This window comes from Sprattus sprattus (assembly GCF_963457725.1).
Source record: "Sprattus sprattus genome assembly, chromosome: 9".
NCBI classification, from domain to species: domain Eukaryota; kingdom Metazoa; phylum Chordata; class Actinopteri; order Clupeiformes; family Clupeidae; genus Sprattus; species Sprattus sprattus.
This window is the reverse complement of record NC_137928.1, coordinates 9911384-9933994: the sequence shown is the minus strand read 5'-3', so window position 1 is coordinate 9933994 and position 22611 is coordinate 9911384. Positions and strand designations below refer to the sequence as shown.

Below are 22611 nucleotides of genomic sequence, written 5' to 3'. Positions count from 1 at the left end.
ACGGAAAAAACAGACCATTAATATTCAAGCTATTGGTCTGGAATTCCGAAGAAATAGTGCAGTAACTATGATTCTGGTTGCGTAGCGCGTGCCTGGTTTCAATAGAAGACTGTGGTGTGTGTTATACCTTCCTATTAAACATAATGACATTTTGGATGTTTAGTTTATTAATGTCCCCTGTTTTAAAACAACTAAATTATAAGTTTGTGAGATGAGTTGGTCATTTTTTTTTTTTTGTTGTTGTTGTTTTTGTACACAATGAATATATGTTGTTTAGGTACTTTATTGTCATTGTCACAAAAACAACTAGGAAAGGAGGCAGCACCAGACAGCTAAAACACTTAAGTAACTGTGCACACTAACTGCCACAGCTAAATAGTAATTGCAATTAATAAATAGATAGATAAACATTCCTGGGTAAAAAAAAGCAATGTATTATTGCTTATGTAATATTGAGGTGCATCAATGAGTACAAGGTGTGTTAGAGGGTTAGAGCAAGAGTCCATAAAGTCATATTTGTGTTTGTGTGTGTCTGTGTGTGTGTGTGTGTGTGTGTGTGTGTGTGTGTGTGTGTGTGTGTGTGTGTGTGTGTGTGTGTGTGTGTGTGTGTGTGTGTGTGTGTGTGTGTGTGTGTGGGGTGGAGGGGGAGGTTGGGTCACTGTTGGGTGAGCTGCCTCCAGTCGTCCAGTCCGTGCTGTCAAAACAGCTCAGCAGCAAAAAAAAAAGTGAGACCAAAAACTTTGGAAAAACACTACCAACAGCCCCACTGGCACTGATAGAAGCTTCCGAACTGGCTAACTGGTGTCTTTTTGTGATATTGTTGGCGTGTGGTGCTGTGAAGGCTTTTCTGTGGGGTGCAGGCTCAGGAACTACCTAGTGCATTGTCTGGATGACTAGTGGATGTTATCTGTTTTTCACATAACCATATACCATCAAAAAGTACTTGAAGTCCATACCAAAACAAGTTGCCTATAAAACATACATTAAAAAGTGTCAAATTGCGGCATTCTGTTGCTTTAAATAGCCGATCGAAAACTTTTATTTTGGTACACTCTTAGTGTAAATCTGCCCGGAAGTTGAGCCAACTAATTTCACTACCGCTGCTCACCGGAACTATCCGGGTGCATCCTATGAACATAAGTATTCTGCAGTGAAGATGGCGTCGGAGAAATCAGGTTAGTGTTGAAATAGGCCCGGTTTTTCTATACAGTTTAACTGTAAAATGTTTTATACGAGGACACATTGATATAGTTCAATATCGAGCTAATATACGTACAGTCATCCAGAAAACATCCGAAACTACAGAGAGTAGAAGTTTGGGTGAAACGTTGCATTATCTAGCTAGCGGACATATCTTAGCTAGGATACCTCGTTACCCAAAGTTGGTCTTTGGAAAACGCCGGCAGAAAAGTAGACGTTAACGTCAGCTTTTAGTAATTCTTTCGTGTTTAATCTACGATAAGTGATAATGAGCGGGTCTTCTAGAAGCCTATATTAAACATTCAGTTTAGGAGGCTGAAGTATTCAATTACTTGATATGATTACGTTAACATTATATTTAGGGGATGGCAATGTTGATGGAATCTGGCTAACGTCACATTAATGTGCTATTATCTAAGGTGGTGACGCGTAACGTTAAGGTGTTCGACTAGCCGATAATGCTCCTGGATGTTTTGTGGAACAATTAATAGTAGTTGGTAGGATTGTTCAAAGCGTGCGAGACTGGCATATCAAGCGTAGACAGCTCATTGTTCAATTCATGCTCTGGTTAGTTCTTTCAAAGATACACGTGCTGTGTCAGATAGGATTTCAGGATGTTGGCGGAGGACCCATTCTTTTGGTCTAAAAATAGACGTCTGCAACTGTTCTTCATGAGTTTGCGAATCATAGGAGTGGTGAACTGACGATTGGCATGGATGAGGTCTTAGCATATAGGCCCAACGTTCCCAGAGAGCACTTCTACAGTAGTTTGCTTCGGAAGCCTATAATATGAAAAGCTTCGAATACTTTTTTTAATACAATGAATGTTTATTTCTAGCATTCAGTTTTCAGCAATGTTTGTGGGTTATACCTGCTGTTATGACATTTAAACACAGGAAATATGGTCCCCATCAGTTGATCTCTTGGAAATATATATTACGATTTAAGGCTAAATTGTGGCTAAAATATTAATCTGCTCAATCTTTCAATAATTTGTTTAAGAATGTATTTTAAACTTTGTGTCACAGCTGTGTGAAAACATTTTTTTCCTTCCACATTGTTCTTTCAGCCACTTCAGAGTGGATTCAGTTCTTCAAAGAAGCTGGGATCCCACCTAGTCTGGCTATTAACTATGCAGTGTCCTTTGTGGATAACAGGTGAGTGACATTTTTCTTCATCACATCCTTCCTCGAAATTGTTTCCTCTGCTCAATTTAATTTATATTCTCCCGAATAGGATACAAAAGAACATGCTAATGGATCTCAGCAAGGATATCATGATGGACCTGGGCATAACGGTCATTGGGGATATTATTGCTATTCTCAAACATGCCAAATTAGTCTACAGGCAGGTAAGACAACTCACTTTACCAGGATTAACATTGCTCTGAAAGGGACCTCATATGTTACGAACACCGTCCGGGTGTGTTCATTTTGTTTTGTTCAGAGAGTTCAAGCCAACTCAATCAGTGATTACTTAGTGGGATTACAATGTCATGTTTATCTGTGTAGGATCTTCCCCCATTGGATTTTGAGAAGAGGTGTTCTACCAAAATAGTCTTTCTATTGACAGTAGCTTTTGTCAGGCATGTCAGCAATGTTGACAGTGGAATGCTGAATAAGGCTATGCCAAACTAAGGATTCTCAGAAGACTGACAGGGCTGATTTTCCGATGGAATGTCCGCTCATACGAAACATCACAGCATGTACTTGCTAATTTGTGTAATTCTTCCAAAGTAAGAAACTAGGCTCACTACAAAACTAGACTTTATGCTAGGCTATGAAATGGCATACAATCAGTACTGGTGTTCAGCATGCCTGTTACCACAAGCCTGGCAGTAATATAAGGGAGTCTTAACACAGCACTATACAGTATCAGGTCACCTCATTAGCTCACCATGTAAGCTAAAGATAGACAGAACCTCATAGTGCATCACTCTTTTCTAATTATATACTCGAAAAATAACCCGCAGCTATTGTTGAGGTGGAGAAGACATCTGGTTTAGTTGATGATGAGGCACATGAATAGACAGTACTGTTAGTGAATAATATCTGATTGGCAGTGAAGTGAGTATATTTACTCACTTTGTGTATATGTTTCTTTTGCCCTGAAGGATATGTGCAAGATGGCCACTGAGTCCATTAGCTCTGGACAGACCAGCGTTCAGGCCGAGCTGAGACGCACTGCGAACACTCGTGAGTGAGGCTTGTCCTCTTCCACCCCAGACACACCCTGTCTGTACATGAGTAATATACCTCATTGAACATAAAGGGCCCCACTCTTCAAGCCATAGTATAAATAGAATCCCTTTGCACCCTTTCTCCTATGAACAGCTGCCACGCGCATGATAGCCAGTGCCCTATTAAGCCGGGATTCGCCACCAAGCACTCCTGCCCAGTGGCCGAGTGAGAACCGGCTCTCTGTGACTGTCTCCAACAAGGGTACCAAAGGAAGTACGGGTAAGAAGATGCTTGATCAGTTCTCTCAATTCAGGAAATTGAAAAGGATACAAACAAACAACAACAAAAATGGCAAAATATTGATTTCCAGCGTGCCATATATGTTTTGGATATCAGGATCAGTGATGCCCGTACACAGTTACAATCAAAATTATTCAACCCCCATAGCACATTAGGTATATTGGCAAAATAAACAATTTCTCAGCTGTTTGCAATAAACAAATTCCACAAGAACTGTCTAAGTAGTTCAATTTAACTAATATTACAAGGGTTTTTATCCAAATTCAACACAGTGCTTCTTTGAAAGACTACTGCAGTCTCAAAGTTATTCAACCCCATCATGACAAGCATCTTCAGTACTTGGTAGAGCGCCCTTTTGCTGTTATGATCTGCTGCAAATGTGATGCCTAGCTTAACACCAGCTTCTGACAGCGTTCCTGAGGAATCGTAGCCCATTCCTTATGGGCAAATGCCTCCAGTTCAGTAATATACTTGGGTGTGCATTTTGCAACCGCCTTCTTTATATCCCACCAGAGATTTTTGATGGGGTTCAAGTCAGGCGACTGTGACGGCCACTCACAGCAAACCTCAAAGAGTTCCCTTTCTTTTTCTGAAACCAAGCCTTGGTGGACTTTGAGGTTTGCTTGGGATCATTGGGCCTCATTCTCGAACGCAAAGGAATTTCTTCTGAACTCGAACGAGAAGGACTTTCTTCTGAACTCCACTTCCGTGGATTTAGGAAAACATTTGCCATTCTCGATAGTTTTCTCATCTGGGTTTTCTTCTGAATAAGAAATAATTGACAATAAGCCTAATACGCAATGGGGGTTGAATCATTTTGATAGAGATTTGCTTGTAGAACGTTAAGTCTGTTTTTCAGCAGTTAAATATTATATCTATTTTTTCTCCTTAGCACCGAGTGAGCCGGTGGCGGAGGGAGGGAATGGCCTGCTGGTGAAGCGGCGGCGTGTCACTGCTGAAATGGAGGGCAAGTACATCATAAACATGCCAAAGGGAACAACCCCACGCACCCGACGCATCCTTGGCCAGCAGACCAAGAAAGGTTAAACCCTCTCCTGAGATAAAGGGCACAGGCTTGTTCCAAAAGGCACCGACATGACATGTACTATGTTACTGTGTCATCTGGCAACACTCAGAGCTATAAACCAGAAAATGTTTGTTTTAATTCGGCAGAGTGAGGTCTAAAAGTTTTATTTGAATACACATATAGGTGACGTGTGTTTGTAAATTTGACTTGGTGGAGGACTGTTTGGTTTATTGTTTGTGTCTGATTGGCTGTACCCCATAGGGAAGGGCTTGAAGCGTACCTCTGTGTTTGCGAGACTCGGGGCGGAGTCCAAGGCCGAAACTACCTCCACAGCTGCTGCTAAAGTGAGCAAGGTAAGCTCACTAGCACTTAAAAGAAAAATGAATATAAGTGCCACAAACAAATCTGTGCAGGAAAAAAACTGCGAAATCTTCAGCTTCATCTTCAGATTTAGTCAAACTGTGCCGTCTGTCTCGTCTCATTCTCTCTCCCCTCCGCCCCTCCCTTTTCCAGCCCTCGGGAGTGTTCAGTCGGTTGGGCGGTGGCCAGGAGGATCCCGGCTGGCAGCGGGATGCTCCTAAACCAACTGCTGCTGCTGCTGAGGAGGAGGAGGAGGATAGCGATGGAGAAGGCTCTGTTCTTCAGTACGCGGGCGTGCTCAAGCGATCTCACCCCTCCACAAAGAAAGAACCAGCTGCTATCAAACAAGTTGTTATCAAACCAGCCTCTTTTGCCCTGAGCAGGCTGGGCAAGAAAGTGAAGATGCCCTCCGTGGAGCCCTCTCCTCCACTCCCTTCGTCTACCTCCTCTACTCATGAAGGGGGTCCCAAACGGAGCATACTGCATAGACTGGGAAAGGCCCCTAACAGTGGCTCGATTTCCCTCAGTGCCTCGGCCACGCCGCTGCTCTCTGACGCTTTGCCCTTGGCTAGTCCAAAGGTCAGCAGCAGCACAAGTGCTGCAGGCTCAGCTGACTGCCCCAATGCCCAGATGGATGCTGCGGTGGTCAGTGTTTTTAAGAGACTAGGCAGCAAGAAGACCTAAGTATACACATAAAAATATATATATTTCCACCACCTCTACTCACCTCATGTTACACAGCAAGACACTTTTGGGGTATAGTTTCACTTTCAAACATTCAGTTGCCATACTCAGATTGAAGTCTGATCAAATAGGAAAAAAATAAGATGATAATGGTGGGTTTCTGACATCCCTGTATTGGCAAGATGGTAAACTAATTCACTGACCTGTGCTATGATGGTGTGGAGTATGCTGCCCATACTAGCACCTGATACCTGATAGATGATTACCCTGACTTATCCCTAAAACCCCTTCTAAAGCATGTCATATGCCAGCTCCAATCTAACCTCTTTTCTGACATAATTATTGGGTCATTTGCATCCATGTTTAAACCTCTCCACTCCACGTGTACTAGCTGGCTGAGGGCTAGGAGATTCTTAGATGGCTAACGTCTTTCTGGAAACCTAAATTTGCCAGCTCTTACATATGGTTGTCATTTATGTGGACCAGAGCCCGACACCTTTGTTATTTTCACAGAGTGTAGAATGCTAACATTGCATGCTTATTTTCCTTTGCCATCCTTGCATCAATCAAGAAATGCATATCTGTGTCCAAGTGCCACTCCCAGAGGCTTCTCTGGACGCTATGTTAAGTTCCTCCGTTATCTGTGTGCTTATTGTTGTGTTAATTTTTTTCCCACCAGTGCTCACTGCTGCCCCCTAAGGGCTTCCACTGTTTTTTTGTGGCCAATGTAAGCTTTTTTTTTTGTCTTCACACAAATGGCACAAAGGATACATGGCCAGATGATACCAGTTATCCCATGAATTTAAGAGCATTTTGCAACTGCACAAACATCAGATACAAGATCTTTGATACCTGAAAAGATTTTGTTTCACTGACTAATGACCCATTAATCAAAAGTACCATTTCAGGTTTGGTACTGTACTGTAACGTGGTTGTGGGGCCAGAAGCACTGTGTGATACTGATTACTGGCATATCCTGTTGCGCAATATTCCATTCTATCTTGGCTATAAAGAGACGGAACCTTCATACCAGAGGCTATAGATCCTTGGGCCTCCAGCTCTGTATATTTAACATCTTTCCCTGGCTGATCTCAGCAGAAGCACTCGTGATGGGCTGAACACATTTGATTTGGCTAATCAAGAGCATTGCAATTACACTGATTTCAGTCAGCTTGGCTGCAGAAAGACATTGACGGATTTTTAGTGTAGCGGGACCCCAGGAGTAATATTGAGACCTCGTTTTCCCATGTTTTTTGTCCAACCAAGTAAGTCATCATTTTTATTCAGAGGTATTGTATAACATTTTATGCCAAGGCCTTGTCATTCATACAGGGCAATAGCATATGTTTGTCCAGTCACTGTAATGCTAATGACCCTTAGAACACGCGCTATATTAGGAAAAGCTGTTGGAACAGCTATGACATTTTTTTAAATGTAGGATTGGCGCTAAATGTTCGCACATTTATGGGATGCTTTTTATGTTGCATAAATATGATCTGCCATTCACTGTTTTTAGTGTGTCTTATTGGAAAGTGAACAAGAACTAGACCACGAGCAACCACTGGCTCTTGTTTAAGCCAGTTCTTGCTTTAGACAGAACAGTTGAAGACTGACCCAAGGGTTAACAAATTTTGTTTTGTGCTTTATTTCAATTTTATTGTATTGTTTTTATTCTATTGGTAGACCTCTGCCATATTTTCAAATGTCAAAACAAGATAATTGTGTAGTAGTGTTTTTGGTATTTTATAAAAAGAATCATGGATCAAACCTCCTGATGTATAAATTGTAGATAAAATCTGCCCTGGCCTTTTTGTAATGATGTCTCATATTTTGATGTTAAACTATTTCTTCGGACATTGATTGCCATATGTGTCCTGATATTTGCTACCAATTGGGTAATTCACTGAAAATAATTGTCATAGGCCCTGATGGGTTCAACTGAATGTGGAGTGATGCATGACAGATGTTTGTCACTACTAGGGATGGAAAGAGGAAGTTAATGATCAAACAAGATAGAGTCTTACTTGAAACGGCGATGTACAGTGATGATGGTAACATCACAAGTGGCAGAAGAAATCTTGCGGTGGAGTAGAAAAAGGTTAATAGACCTAAAAGTAACCACATTGGGAGGTAAAAAATAATCAAGCAACCATGCCAGTCTTTGGAGATTGAGATTTTAGGATCCGTTGACATTACTGTTTGATATCTGTTTAGAAATGGCTCGTTTCATCTGCCTCATATACACACTTTATTAGGTACGTTGTGTACATTCATCCTCAGTCTTTTCACCGTCGAAGAGATGAGCAAGGTATCTACCCCATTCTCAGGCTTCCTAAATGAATCTTATCTGAATAGGTGTGTTGTTTTCATCAACTGAACACTTTGGTCTAAGTAGTGTCAAAGTCTACCAGGTATGGACCATACCCATTAAGTCTCAAGAACTGTATGAAGGGGATGCTGCTGTAAGATGCTTGGGATGGTTGGTTCCATCACCTCATCTTAGATCCAGAGGGTAGAGAGTTGACTTTATTACAGTGCATGAAATGCCCTGTATTGTTATTCCTAGGCTTCTTCTTCTTCTTCTTCTTCTTGTTACCTTTTTCTGCGATTTAATTCAGCCCGAACCGCTTAACGTAGAAACTTCATTCAAACTTTGTCGCGTAGGTCTTGTAAACGACACTTATGCTATGTATTTTTCACTTTTCTAAACTTTATACTTTTTAAGATATTAAAGAAAAACGAATATAAATTTCTCCCATTGACTTACATTGGGCCATTATGACATCATAATAGGGTCTTTAAACTGGCTTGCACCTGTGCTTTACTGACACCTGTGCCAAATCCAAAGAACCTCTTCTCTCTCTGTCCCTCTCAATTTAACTGTAACTAGGAACATTAAGACACCATCCATTCTCTATTTTTTTTCCTCTCCATCTCTCCATCTTTCTCTCTCAGTCAACTTTCTCTCACACTCAATCTCTCTTCTTCACTCCATTTTTATCTCCCTTTTTCAATATTTTCACTCTCTCTTTATCTCTTCATCCAGAGCCACTCTTGTTCACTCTTCTCTCCTTCTTCCACTCTTCTTTCCTTTCTTATTTTCTTCTTCCATTTTTCTTTCCTTCTTCCACTCTTCTTGCCTTTCTTTTTTCCTTCATCCACTCTTCTTTCCTTCTTCCACTTTTCTTTCCTTTCTTCACTCTTCTTTCCTTCTTACACTCTTCTTTCCTTTCTTCTCTCCTTCTTCCACTCTTCTTCCCTTTCTTATTTTCTTCTTCCATTTTTCTTTCCTTCTTCCACTCTTCTTGCCTTTCTTTTTCCCTTCATCCACTCTTCTTTCCTTCTTCCACTTTTCTTTCCTTCCTTCACTCTTCTTTCCTTTCTTCTTTCATTATTTCACTCTTCTTTCTTTTCTTCTTTCCTTCTTCCACTCTTCTTTCCTTTCTTCACTCTTCTTTCTTTTCTTCTTTCCTTCTTTCACTCTTCTTTCCTTTCTTCTTTCCTTCTTCCACTCTTCTCTCCTTTCTTCACTCTTCTTTCCTTTTGTCTTTCCTTCTTCCACTCTTCTTTCCTTTCTTCTTTCCTTCTTTCACTCTTCTTTCTTTTCTTCTTCCTTTCCTAACTTTTGCATTTCATGCACTGGTATTTCCTCCAGGAAATGCATTTTCTAGTTGCTAAGTGCAATGCTGGCCTACTATTTAGGGGAGTCCTGAGATTATGGTTGCCACTGACCACTGGTTCCTGTAGCAACATGTACAAAGCTTCATATGTGTTTATTATACATGAATAGGTATCGTTCTTATGTATAGCATTACAAATAGCTTTCAAGCAACCTTTACTGATTGGCTCACTGGAGGGATCTGTTTGTTTACCTTTGTAGCCAATCTGAACAGAAAAATGTAGCTTCATAATTACACAGCTATCTAACCACTGTTAGCGTGAAAACAAATTAGGCCTACATCATTACAGTGCATGGAATGCCCTGTATTGTTATTCCTAGGCTGCTTCTTCTTCTTCTTCTTCTTCTTCTTCTTATTCTTGTTACCTTTTTCTGCGATTAATTCAGCCCGAACCGCTTAACGTAGAAACTTCATTCAAACTTTGTCGCGTAGGTCTTGTAAACGACACTTATGCTATGTATTTTTCACTTTTCTAAACTTTATACTTTTTAAGATATTAAAGAAAAACGAATATAAATTTCTCCCATTGACTTACATTGGGCCATTATGACATCATAATAGGGTCTTTAAACTGGCTTGCACCTGTGCTTTACTGACACCTGTGCCAAATCCAAAGAACCTCTTCTCTCTCTGTCCCTCTCAATTTAACTGTAACTAGGAACATTAAGACACCATCCATTCTCTATTTTTTTTCCTCTCCATCTCTCCATCTTTCTCTCTCAGTCAACTTTCTCTCACACTCAATCTCTCTTCTTCACTCCATTTTTATCTCCCTTTTTCAATATTTTCACTCTCTCTTTATCTCTTCATCCAGAGCCACTCTTGTTCACTCTTCTCTCCTTCTTCCACTCTTCTTTCCTTTCTTATTTTCTTCTTCCATTTTTCTTTCCTTCTTCCACTCTTCTTGCCTTTCTTTTTTCCTTCATCCACTCTTCTTTCCTTCTTCCACTTTTCTTTCCTTTCTTCACTCTTCTTTCCTTCTTACACTCTTCTTTCCTTTCTTCTCTCCTTCTTCCACTCTTCTTTCCTTTCTTATTTTCTTCTTCCATTTTTCTTTCCTTCTTCCACTCTTCTTGCCTTTCTTTTTCCCTTCATCCACTCTTCTTTCCTTCTTCCACTTTTCTTTCCTTCCTTCACTCTTCTTTCCTTTCTTCTTTCATTATTTCACTCTTCTTTCTTTTCTTCTTTCCTTCTTCCACTCTTCTTTCCTTTCTTCACTCTTCTTTCTTTTCTTCTTTCCTTCTTTCACTCTTCTTTCCTTTCTTCTTTCCTTCTTCCACTCTTCTCTCCTTTCTTCACTCTTCTTTCCTTTTGTCTTTCCTTCTTCCACTCTTCTTTCCTTTCTTCTTTCCTTCTTTCACTCTTCTTTCTTTTCTTCTTCCTTTCCTAACTTTTGCATTTCATGCACTGGTATTTCCTCCAGGAAATGCATTTTCTAGTTGCTAAGTGCAATGCTGGCCTACTATTTAGGGGAGTCCTGAGATTATGGTTGCCACTGACCACTGGTTCCTGTAGCAACATGTACAAAGCTTCATATGTGTTTATTATACATGAATAGGTATCGTTCTTATGTATAGCATTACAAATAGCTTTCAAGCAACCTTTACTGATTGGCTCACTGGAGGGATCTGTTTGTTTACCTTTGTAGCCAATCTGAACAGAAAAATGTAGCTTCATAATTACACAGCTATCTAACCACTGTTAGCGTGAAAACAAATTAGGCCTACATCATTACAGTGCATGGAATGCCCTGTATTGTTATTCCTAGGCTGCTTCTTCTTCTTCTTCTTCTTCTTCTTCTTATTCTTGTTACCTTTTTCTGCGATTAATTCAGCCCGAACCGCTTAACGTAGAAACTTCATTCAAACTTTGTCGCGTAGGTCTTGTAAACGACACTTATGCTATGTATTTTTCACTTTTCTAAACTTTATACTTTTTAAGATATTAAAGAAAAACAAATATAAATTTCTCCCATTGACTTACATTGGGCCATTATGACATCATAATAGGGTCTTTAAACTGGCTTGCACCTGTGCTTTACTGACACCTGCGCCAAATCCAAGGAATCTCTCCTCTCTGTCCCTCTCAATTTAACTGTAACTAGGAACATTAAGACACCATCCATTCTCTATTTTTTTTCCTCTCCATCTTTCTCTCTCAGTTTACTTTCTCTCACACTCAATCTCTCTTCTTCACTCCATTTTTATCTTCTTTTTTCAATATTTTCACTCTCTCTTTATCTCTTCATCCAGAGGCACTCTTGTTCACTCTTCTTTCCTTCTTCCACTCTTCTTTCTTTTCTTCTTCCATTTTTCTTTCCTTCTTCCACTCTTCTTGCCTTTCTTCTTTCCTTCATCCACTCTTCTTTCCTTCTTCCACTTTTCTTTCCTTTCTTCACTCTTCTTTCCTTTCTTCTTTCCTTCTTCCACTCTTCTTTCCTTCTTTTACTGTTCTTTCCTTTCTTCCTTCCTTCTTTCACTTTTCTTTTCTTTTATTCGTTCTTTCTTAACTTTTGCATTTCATGCACTGGTATTTCCTTCAGGAAATGCATTTTCTAGTTTTAAATATACTGCAGGCTACTGAAAGCAAACTTCCAAGGGTAACAAAATAGGTCCACTCACCAAGCACGGTTATGCAGAGATATTTAATGACAGTCAAAGCCTACAAGTGGTCGTAGTTAATTACTTTCCACTCCTGCTACTAAGATGGTAAAATACAAGCCTGTTCCTCTCAGAGAAATCCCCTGGGTTTAGTTTCTTAGTAACCATTAGTCTCAGAGAGCATGTTGTCGAAGGATTTGTTTTGCTTGTTCCAAGGTAACATGAAATCTTGATTCCCTGGTTATTTTTATTCTTACGCAGTGGTCTTGAAGGTAGGGATGTTGGCCTTTTTTAAACAGATTTTAAAGGGGTCTAAAATTTAGACCCCTTTAAAATCTGTTTAAAAAAGGCCAACATCCCTACCTTCAAGACCACTGACGACACTGTCCTTGCCTTTTCTTCTGAGTGATGCTACTGCATGCCTGGGTGAGGAGTTGCATCTTCAACGATGAAAACCATGGGAGTGAGATTGAATCTAAACATTCGAGAATGATTCTTAAAAACGTATTGCTAGTCTACAATTTTACACCGTGTTATGCCATAAAATATTCCAATGATTCCAGGCCTTACTGACAACCCTGTAGTAAGGCCTTTGAGATAAGCTTGTTATGCACCACCTTCGATATGTGACTGTGCACATTTGTGTTGTTACGTTGCACAGCAACCCGACATGTTTACGCTAGTTTTATAAATGTAGGCAATAGACATATTACGGGGCAACAATATATGCTGGTCAGATTTGTAATAGATGCTTTAACCTATTTATTTGGAGGAAATTGTGATTGGTAATTGTTTTGTCTAAAACGTTAATGTGAGAACAAAGGGGCAATATAGGTCTGCCACGATTTCAACACGAGCAACTGAATAGTATTGTTGAGACAGATTGGATTTGCAGTAGATATGACTACTGTTAGGTAGATTCTCTCTTGATCAAAGCTTTCGTAGCTGTATAAACATATTCGAACCGTGCAAGTACGGGAAAATAGATTAATGTTGTAAACAAATTTGTAGGCTCCATCCATGTAAGTTCTTCTCGATAATAGGCTAAAGATCGCGATGTAATCTTCTGATTGTAAAATACTTTACATTACAGTTAGCCTACCCATAAGCATTGTGAGATGAAACACAACGGGAAATCTAGCTGATCTCAAAATAATCACGACATTCATCACAGACAGTTCGTGATGCGACGAATCCCCTCTTCCCATAATGCCGTGCAGGCAAGTCTATTTGAGCTGTCTGTGGTGCTGAAGCTGCGCGTGCCGGTGGCTCGAGAGCAAACTCAACACAATCGCGTGATCCATCCTCAGTCCTCCAGCATCGCTATCGGAGAGTCGTCACACCAAGGCTAAGAGGACAAAAGAGGCGCAGGTAACGTTTTAACGTCATTATATTTTCTATGCTATGCCGTTTAACTGTGTGTGTGTTTAGACAGATTTTGTTTTTCAATTTCTTTCTGTCGGTAATTTTCTCCATCACCGCTCGGTCCCAACCTTTATCCACAGCCTGCTTCTACAGTGCTACAAGAGACAACAGTTGTGGGCCTACGTATAGGACCAGCATGGCATTTCACGGTACCTTCTACTGAACATTATGGAGGCCAAACAACACTCGATTAAAAGCTTGAAAAGCTATCCGGAGGCGGGCGGCCGGAGTCTAGCAGCGGCCGCAGGTGGAGACGTTGGCACTGGCGGAGGAGGCTATCGTGTCGTTACGGCAGAGATGGAGATGGACTCCAAAATACAGAAAGCCATTGACTTCAAATTAGAGGGCCATCGTTGTTACAAAGAGAAGAAATTTAGGGAAGCTATTGGAAAGTATCACAGGGCTTTGCTGCAGTTGAAAGGAGTTCATGTTGTCGATGGGACCACGGGTTCCGAGGTCAGTCTGCTGAACCAAACCGCAGCCAAGCTAACAGAGGAACAGCGGAAAGCTGTGGAAATCACGGAGATCGAATGCTATGATAGTCTGACAGGTGAGTTTTCTCGGCGCCCTTTCATAGCTCATTTCAGGAGTCAAGGAGACAACATCTCCTCCAAACAAGCGTTAACACCGATAAGCTACAGAGGAACGAAGCGACTTTCCTTTATGCAAGGATGGTGAGGAGATGAAGGCCTAATAATTGGCTACTACAAAACACCATCTTCGTCCACCGTAGGCCGGAGCTCGAAAAACATAAACAGTGACGAGCACAAATCAGAATATTACCCTATTATATCTGTCGTGCTTTTACCTTAAATAAATAACTGCACAACCGAGAAGCATAACAAACCCCCTTTGGTATTATATCAATTGTACTCTCAATTCGAATGCTTTTCGGAAAAAATGTCGCCTCGGATAGCATTCGTGTCATGAGAGCCTATACCATGACCGTTATAAAAGTTTAGATAGGCTATAGTAACTGCAGTGATGCTGTTACTATTATATACAACCTGCATATATACAAACCCAGTTTCTAATGTAGGTTGTTCATCTTGATTTTCATACAGCAGTGGAAATAGCAAATCCCTAAGTGCTTTATGATACAGATGTCAACATAATGTTTTTTTTTGTTGCATGTATGAATCATACATTTTAATTCCAGTTGACAAAGCCATATTAACATACTGTGAATGTTATGTTCTGGAAACCCCAATCCCCCCTAATAAGGAGAACCTCCTAATTGTTCTTCCTAATTTTCAGGTGTAAATCAGGCTTCTGCTATGTCTGTGGGTGAATGTGTTTGCTTCACTCAATGTGCTTGTCAAATATAAGGAATAGACTGCTATATTTCGCTATTGCAGACCCTACTGGAGTCTCCTCTCTAACAGTCTATATTCAACTAATGCCTGCCCACTATTGAAATGTGAAAGGATACTGTTAGCCTTGGTAGTCCAAAAATAATTTCCTCATGTAGATTAGGTGCACTTTGTAAGTGTGGCATTGCTGTATACAAACTATTATTGTACATTTACTTAAGCAAATGAGCTTAGTTGAGTGAAGAGCCACTGGTATACTGCTTTTGTGTTTGCTATTACAAGCACATTAAACCTGATAATATGTTAGGTAAGGAGAAGCATTTGTGTTTGCACATTTATGCCTGTGTATGTGTGAATATGTTTACATTTTGTGGTCATGGTAACATGGCAAACCAGATGAATAAGGCTAAGATATAGATGCAGGAAAGTCAGTATGCAACGAGTTAGAACAGGTAAAGAATTATGAAGATTCCATCAGTACAACCATCATGGTGATGTAAACAGAGCTGAATGTTGTGTGTTGTCATCCATATTAGGAATGAATTCCCTGAAGTGATCCATTCGAAAGGGCAGTGAGGGTTATGCTTTTTCTCTTGTTATAGTTGCGAGTGCCAGATAATACACTGAACCCCTAACCCCTCGTGTGGAGCATGGAAGAGTAATGACGGCATGGATCACTGATCTGGAACCAGTGCAGCACTTGTATCTATTTTGTGACAATGTCAGCAAAAGACCCAGACATATTACGGCTTGCCAAGTCACTTTGGATTACATTTAAAGTATTATAAATAGCGAACTTCAAATTATTTCCAGCCCATGACAACATGACCCTTTGTTAAGCAAAGACATCACATTCGTGTGGATTTAGTGACTCTGAGTTATATTTGAACTTTGTTTATCTGACATCTTTAATTTAGGTGTCCTCAATTTGGTTAAGGATTTCAGACAACAGTTTATTTTTATCCTTAGTTTATACAGGCTGTTTGCAACCACAAGGGTTTTTTGTGTACGGCTGGTTCTTGAATGCTTAAGGCAAGATTTTGTTCTAGAAAGTCCTCAACATTTGCCCCATCCACCTGTAGGCAAAAACTGCTCTGGTTGTATGTTGTTTCCCATGAATGAAGAATGACAGTGCATAAATTATCCATAACACAAATCCTGTAAGCTAGCGAACATTCTAGAAATGTAAGGTCCCATGTAGCCTGTAATTTAGAAAGCTTCATCTGTACTTAGCTGTCTGACAAGGACTATTCAATGCCTGTATTATTACCAGTAATGCTAAAACATTCATGAATCACATTTGTCTGTAAGTCAAAGCTATTTATTTCAGACCTGCCCTTCGCTGAATCAGTACGAATGAAAGAATGTAGCAATTCATCTTCATCTGACTAGCCTCTCCTTTTGGGTTGATGCAATTCTACTCTGGTCTTGATGTTGATGGAGGGCTTCATTGCTATTCTTGAACACAACAATGGAGAGCCACGTCTTACGTGGTTATTGCGATGAGTTTTCACTTGAGTTGTACCCTGGAAATGCTTAAAAGAAAAGAAATGGTAGACCACATGCATGCTTTTATACGTACTTCAACAATTACGGTACTATGTTGGCTGTAAGAAAAGATGCTTTAATTGAATTACAACATGTTAGGTGTATAATCGAACCATATTGATGTATAGGCTACTTGTTAAGGATGTTATGGCTTATCTCTCCTGAGTTGGTTTTATTTGAACAGCCCCTTTGGCCTCACAGTGCTGCAATAATCTCAGCATTCGTGACTTGAGCTACGAGCTGATCTTATCACTCCAAGTATAATTTGGACAGACACTCCACAGCTACGCCCTCAGCCCAACCAGAATCCAATAGAACAGATTCAGACTACCATGAACCCAGTGAATGTGCGCTGGCGGCGCCAGGCTATCTCAGATTGGTCATCATGGTGGGGAAATGCGAGTGCCAGGTCCACAGATGGTAAGGCTCAACCATGGGAGTTACGCTTGGTGCAGTTTCTACTGTGTGATGATGCTGCAGTATACATGACACAAAAGGATATGCATGTCACTGAACATTTTTAAACAGGAGAAGATGGAGTGATTTTAACAGCAGTGGGATTGTATGAGTGATGAAGTAAACTGGACTGGCTGGAATGGACGTATGTTGCTAGCTGAATATACAATGCAATGTGCATAGGCCCTCTGATTCGTGATGCTGAGTCATATAGTCACAGAGAACCATGGAAATGGATGGATATGTACTGAAGGATTTGTTAGAATATTAATAAGCACGCTAAAGTTGGAGAGACAGACAGAGTACACATCTAAGTTGCAGATACAGAACAAGCAGTTAATGTCTTACTACAAGAGATAGCAATATTTCAAGTTCCATCAGATTGGAGTCTCTTTTGCTTGGATATATAAATCCTTTAAAACTTGTAAAAACATATATTTGTGCTAAGCTATTGAAGATGGTTGTGATGGTACTGCTGCTGTAGTGTTGGTGTGGTGGTGCTTGCATCAGTGCTGTCTGTCAGAGTTATCCGTGTTCCGGAGGCGCAAGTCCTCCAGGTGTCTCTGTCCATGAGGCAGTCTAGGTCAACCAGGGACAGCCACTCATCTCACTCCCCTGCAGCCCCCTCTCACTAAATGACCGCAGAACAGACGTGCCTGGTTTAGCGTGCGAATGCAGTACTGTTACATATGCTGAGCCATGGATGTACTGTGCCGTGTCATACTGTTAAGTAACATATACGTGTACACTGTGTCATCTCTGCAGTATCTCGGTAATATATATGGACAAGCACTATATGCCCCTTTGTTCACTTGATAGCTGTGCCTTGGGATGATAGCATTTTTAAATGCCTCTTTGCAGCGTCATGTTTTCTGTGAAACCACTTGCATTAAGTGCCTTCCTCCAGGCCACAGGCTCAGCCTTCTATTTTGAAGGGATGGGAAATGGAAGCACATTTATAGACGATAGAAGCTGATGCAGACCCCACCACTACAAAATGTCTTCAGTAATGACATAATGGTGTGGCGCCATCAGGAAGATTAGTGTATTACTCAGCTTGGTACACGTAGTTCAGAAGCCATTGGTGGGGAGAACTGTATGCAGAACAGTAGATAGTGCACAGACCAGAGGGCATTTCAGGAAGGTAGCTCATGCAATAGGCACATTCTGACCTCAGCCATTATTTAAACTGTAGTCCATTAATTGTAGCTCACTCATGGCAGGAAAATCAATGGAGGATGAAATTATACATGCTAACTCCGCTGCAGGCTTACTCTCAAGGACGAGCCATGAGTCTCACAGGATAATGTTCATTTTCACTTTTCAAAACATGCCACTGGATCAGATTTTGTCTTAGTAACTAAATATATACCCTTTTTATTACAATTGTGCATTGTCATGTGACAGGAAGAGAGGAATAATGTTTTGTATAAAATCAGGGGAGAACCTTGGCCCATGTGGAATTTGGAAGAGGTGGGCTGAAGAATTATGCAAAAAAGCTGTGAGTCTTAGTAGTGTGTATCAGATGTCACTTAGTTAACAGAGTGTGGTCAAATTACCCAACTACACCTTGTAGTTCTGACTGATAGGAGTACATTTTTTTGGACATTGAATGATGACTTAAGGGGAGTTGCTCTTACATCTTTTTCATTAAGTTATTTTGAGAAGATTATTTCGTAAGGGACCTACATAGTTGGTTTACAGACCCAAGGGTGGGCTTGAGGATGCGATATCCACTCTGATAAACATTTTTAAGCACTTGGAAGCTCTAAGTGTTTGTGCAGGCCTACTTTCTTATTGATTTTTCATCTGTTTTTCAAGTCATGCAACCACATGCTCTCACAAGCAATCATAATGGCATCTTTGGCTTTGCTCTTGCTGTATTAGAATGCATTCAAAACAATTTTACTATAGAGAGCCCAGAGGGTAATATGTAAGGGATAATGTATAGAACGCAGGTCATTGTCGGGAAAATAAGCCCCGACAGGGCGAACAGCACCCCGACGCGAAAGCGGAGGGGTGTTGCTTCACCCTGAAGGGGCTTATTTTCCCGACAATGACCTGCGTTCTATACATTATCCCGCTTATTATACGGTTACAACTAAAACAAACAAATTACTTAACACCGTGTGTCTTTTTACAATGCATTTGTTACTATACGTAGTGTTTAAAAGGAGAGAAATAGTTCGCCAAAGACGTTGAACTTCAAAGACAGTTGAACATTCTTTAGAACACAGCTGCTCAACCGTCCGCTGAAACTCCATTGATAAGTTACCGTACTACTTGCGGAGTGCTACGAAAGACGTGAATTAGAGGCAAAAAGGCCACTTTCCTTGACAGCGGTCATTAACTGCATAGCAACGGTCAGTTATCGGAAAATAGTTGACCGCAGAACGTTGGGAAGCCCCATTCAAGTGAATGGAGCATTCTACAGCATTAAGAAGAGCCGTGTAATAATAAAGGTTAATATGAGAACTGCTGCACCAAACCAAACAATGTCTGTAGCTGACCATAATGAGGATTTAAATATGTGAAGGTTGTATGCATTGTCAGCGCTGTTCATTAATGCTGACACCATTGTTGTTTGCCCTATTATGATAGCTTTTATTTCGTACATAGCAGAAGTGTGAAAAGGGTCAATGTACAGCTGAGGGCAGAATGCTTGTTGTGTTCCTTGCACAGGCCACTTAGGAGGTGCAATGTGCTCCAAAAGTTTGCAAGGGTGGTCTGTTCCTCTCAATGTGCTAACTGCGTGTTGACAGTTTCCTAAGATGACCAGTAACTCTGGTGCTAGATTAATACTATTCCCTCTCTCTCTCTCTCTCTCGCTCTCATTCTCTCTCCCTTCATGCAGCCTGTTTGCTGCAGTCAGAGTTGGTGAACTATGAGCGGGTGAGGGATTACTGTCTTAAGGTTCTAAGACATCAGCAGGACCATTTCAAGGCCATGTATCGTGCCGGTATTGCCTTCTATCACCTGGGCGATTATGAATGTGCCCTACGTTACCTGCGTGATGCCAAGTGCCGTGAGCCCACAGGTATGTTCGGCAATACTAGTGTGGTATGGACATGCGTAATTCTTTGGATTGTATACGGTTTAATCACATATAAATGCATGAATTGACAACATACTGTGTTGACAAAAAACATCTGCTATTTGACAAGGAGCTGGTTTGATCAGCTAGTCATGCATGTTGACCCAACAGTTTTTAACATACAGTAAAACAGTCTGCTTTTAATACATATGCAGTGACCATGTGAACCAATGAATGGTGAAAGGTGAGACAAATTGCTGTGATTGTTGTAATAATGGCATTTTACCAGGTGATGTCCAACGGTTTAGACCAACAACAGTCATGTACATTGACTAACTATTATTAAAATGAAACAGTCTAATCATAATACAGGGGATATTTATTGAGATATTGGTCAAATAATGAAATGTGCATTTGTAAACAGCGTGGATGTAAACAGTTGAAAAATAAGGAGCAAATCAAGTCCCTATTTAAATGATAAATATTTTAGTATATTATTTGTAACACAATCCATTAACTGGCATCTCTTAAAGCTTAATTTTGCCAGCTCACTGATGCAGCCTACAAAGCTTGCAACTGGCATCTGGACAAAGAGACAGCGAGGTAGAAGGACTTTCTTTGAAATCGATATTTAGAAAAGTATCCCTTTCAGATCATGGAGCCGTGTTCTGAAACCTATCCAGCTTTGACCACTTGTTTGCAAGATTAAAGGGCTCTCTAGTGACAGATAGTTGTCATTGTGCAGCCCACGTTTTACTGATGTGGCATGAATCATTACAAGAACGGTATTGTCTGTGGCTATTATATGTTTGTCTGATTTGTTGAGTTTGTTGAATGAATCCAGACTACAAAATGCAGACCTGTTTGTACCAATCTTCCCTTTGCTCTCTCTTGCAGACACAAATGTCCTGCGGTACATCCAGCTGACGGAGATGAAGATGAGCAAGTGTGGGCAAAGAGAGAGAGAGAGCGGCAAAGAGGTGCTGGGCTAACACCCCTGCGCTCCCTCTCTCTGGCATCCTTTATCCTGACCAACCAACCTTCCTCCTCCTCTCTGCTCCTTCTGCCCGTCAGGCACCGGAGGCATAGCTCCACTCGCAGCTGGACACTTTCAGGGCGCCGTCCCTTTACCCCCCCTGTCCCCCTTAGAACAACCCTTCCCGATGGAAACAAGGCTGTTATGGTCCCTTTAAAAAGCCCATTTGTCCCGGTGCTTACATTTTGTTCCCCAGGTACAGACTGGCAAAAGAACAACAACCTATCAACTACGACACTTAAAGAAAAAAAAATCAGAAGGGAAGTAGAAAAACAGACATAGTAACAAATGCTAGAATGGCACAGCGACTTAAAAAGACATTGATAATACGGGATTTTGCATCATGTACCAAGGGGGTGTGTCATACTTTTTTTAAAGCCAAGAGTCATTGGCTGAGGTGGGAGCGTATGGGGGTTTCCTGCGTTAAGGCTTAGCTTTGGATACGAGGGTTATGTGTTGTAACACATATCAAGGCTTTAGTGCCCAATAAGACAAGCTAGGAGTGACATCATACATAGAGTAATGTATAGCGCTTGATTGTTCCAGTGCCCCCTCACCCTGCTACTACATGCTGTAATGGTAAGATTAAGCATCGCTATAGATAGTAATCTCTCCTTTTTATCGGTCGTGGTATTCATCTGCCTGCCTTTGTTTTCCTCTCTCTCTCTCTGTCTTATTTCAGACGTGAATTAGATCTCGGTTTCTCAACCTCTTTGTATACAAGGGCTAATTCAAATACTTGTAATTTTTTTCTCTCTGATGTTTTTTCTCCACTTTTCTTTTTATTTTGAGGGTTAGCATCATCTGAGTTACTGATAGTGGTTGAAACAAGTGTATGTCTTTTCTCTTCCTGTAAGGACAAAAAAACGGCTCAAGTACAGTCTCTGTTCTACTGTTATCAGGTGTGTTTTGTGAACCAGTGTCTTGAATTAGTTGTCCATTTTTCCTGGAGTATATTGTTAGAGTGTTAAGCCTGTTGTCCCCTCTTGCTTTGTATGGTAGTCCAGCCACAGGCAAGTATTTCCAACCTGTTGATGAAATGATGAGGGGCCACAACAAACCTGCCTTTTTTTTTTTGCAGCTAGTATGTACTCAAAGTACTCATAGGATAACCGTGTATTTGAACTGGTATGAAAGTCAGTTAACACATCAAGTTGAATCACTTTTCCTCTCCTACGGATAGGAATGTAGTAAAACCTTTTTAGAAATAAACACGGTTTTTGCGGTTAGAGTCGTAAAATAGCCAAGAAGATCATTCATTTAAAGAGTCACTTTGTTTAGATTTTGTAGAAATAACTGTTTCTTTCAGTGACATATCACTCATCAAATTCCGGCTGTGAGGAGAAGAGTTCAAGAGCATGTTTTGCTTTGTGAGTGTGCATTATGTGATGTGTGTTTAAGTTGCAGGCATTCATGTTAGGTTTGGGACTGGGAATCTTACTTCTTTTGTCAATCATGTCCATGATAGGCACATTTGAATGATCCTGTCAGTGTCATTTAATCCCTGATTTTTTTTTTCTGGATCCAGAAAAATCTGATTTCAATTGTCTTGGTTGATTCTAAATGGATGTCTCTCAGTTGGTGTTATCCTACTGATCCCTGCATGTCTACAAGCGTTAATCTGGGCATTTTGGAATGGTATGCAGTGCTATTCATTTCTTGTCCTTTGTATCCAGTAGTAGTTGGGCTTAAGGGATGAGTTTAATATACAGCAGCAGTCTGTTTCTTAAAAAAAAAAGATAAGGTTCTGGATCAACTTGTTTTTTTT

At 40.6% G+C, this 22611-nt stretch overlaps 2 protein-coding genes across 2 annotated transcripts; both read left to right on the top strand.

The window, feature by feature from the left end:
* Positions 1 to 1156: 1156 nt before the first annotated feature.
* Positions 1157 to 7365, top strand: cUnh19orf47 (chromosome Un C19orf47 homolog; the record flags this gene model as incomplete). Its single annotated transcript, XM_080844938.1, has 8 exons — positions 1157 to 1175; positions 2270 to 2357; positions 2437 to 2551; positions 3314 to 3395; positions 3534 to 3659; positions 4573 to 4722; positions 4969 to 5060; positions 5221 to 7365. The coding sequence occupies 8 exons, from the start codon at positions 1157 to 1159 to the stop codon at positions 5749 to 5751; spliced, it is 1203 nt and encodes a 400-aa protein (XP_080701064.1). The 3' UTR covers positions 5752 to 7365.
* A 6256-nt stretch (positions 7366 to 13621) lies between these two features.
* Positions 13622 to 20799, top strand: ttc9b (tetratricopeptide repeat domain 9B; the record flags this gene model as incomplete). The annotated part of the gene is made up of 3 exons (XM_080845143.1): positions 13622 to 14006; positions 19628 to 19810; positions 20705 to 20799. The coding sequence occupies exons 1-3, from the start codon at positions 13625 to 13627 to the stop codon at positions 20797 to 20799; spliced, it is 660 nt and encodes a 219-aa protein (XP_080701269.1). The 5' UTR covers positions 13622 to 13624.
* Positions 20800 to 22611: the final 1812 nt, after the last annotated feature.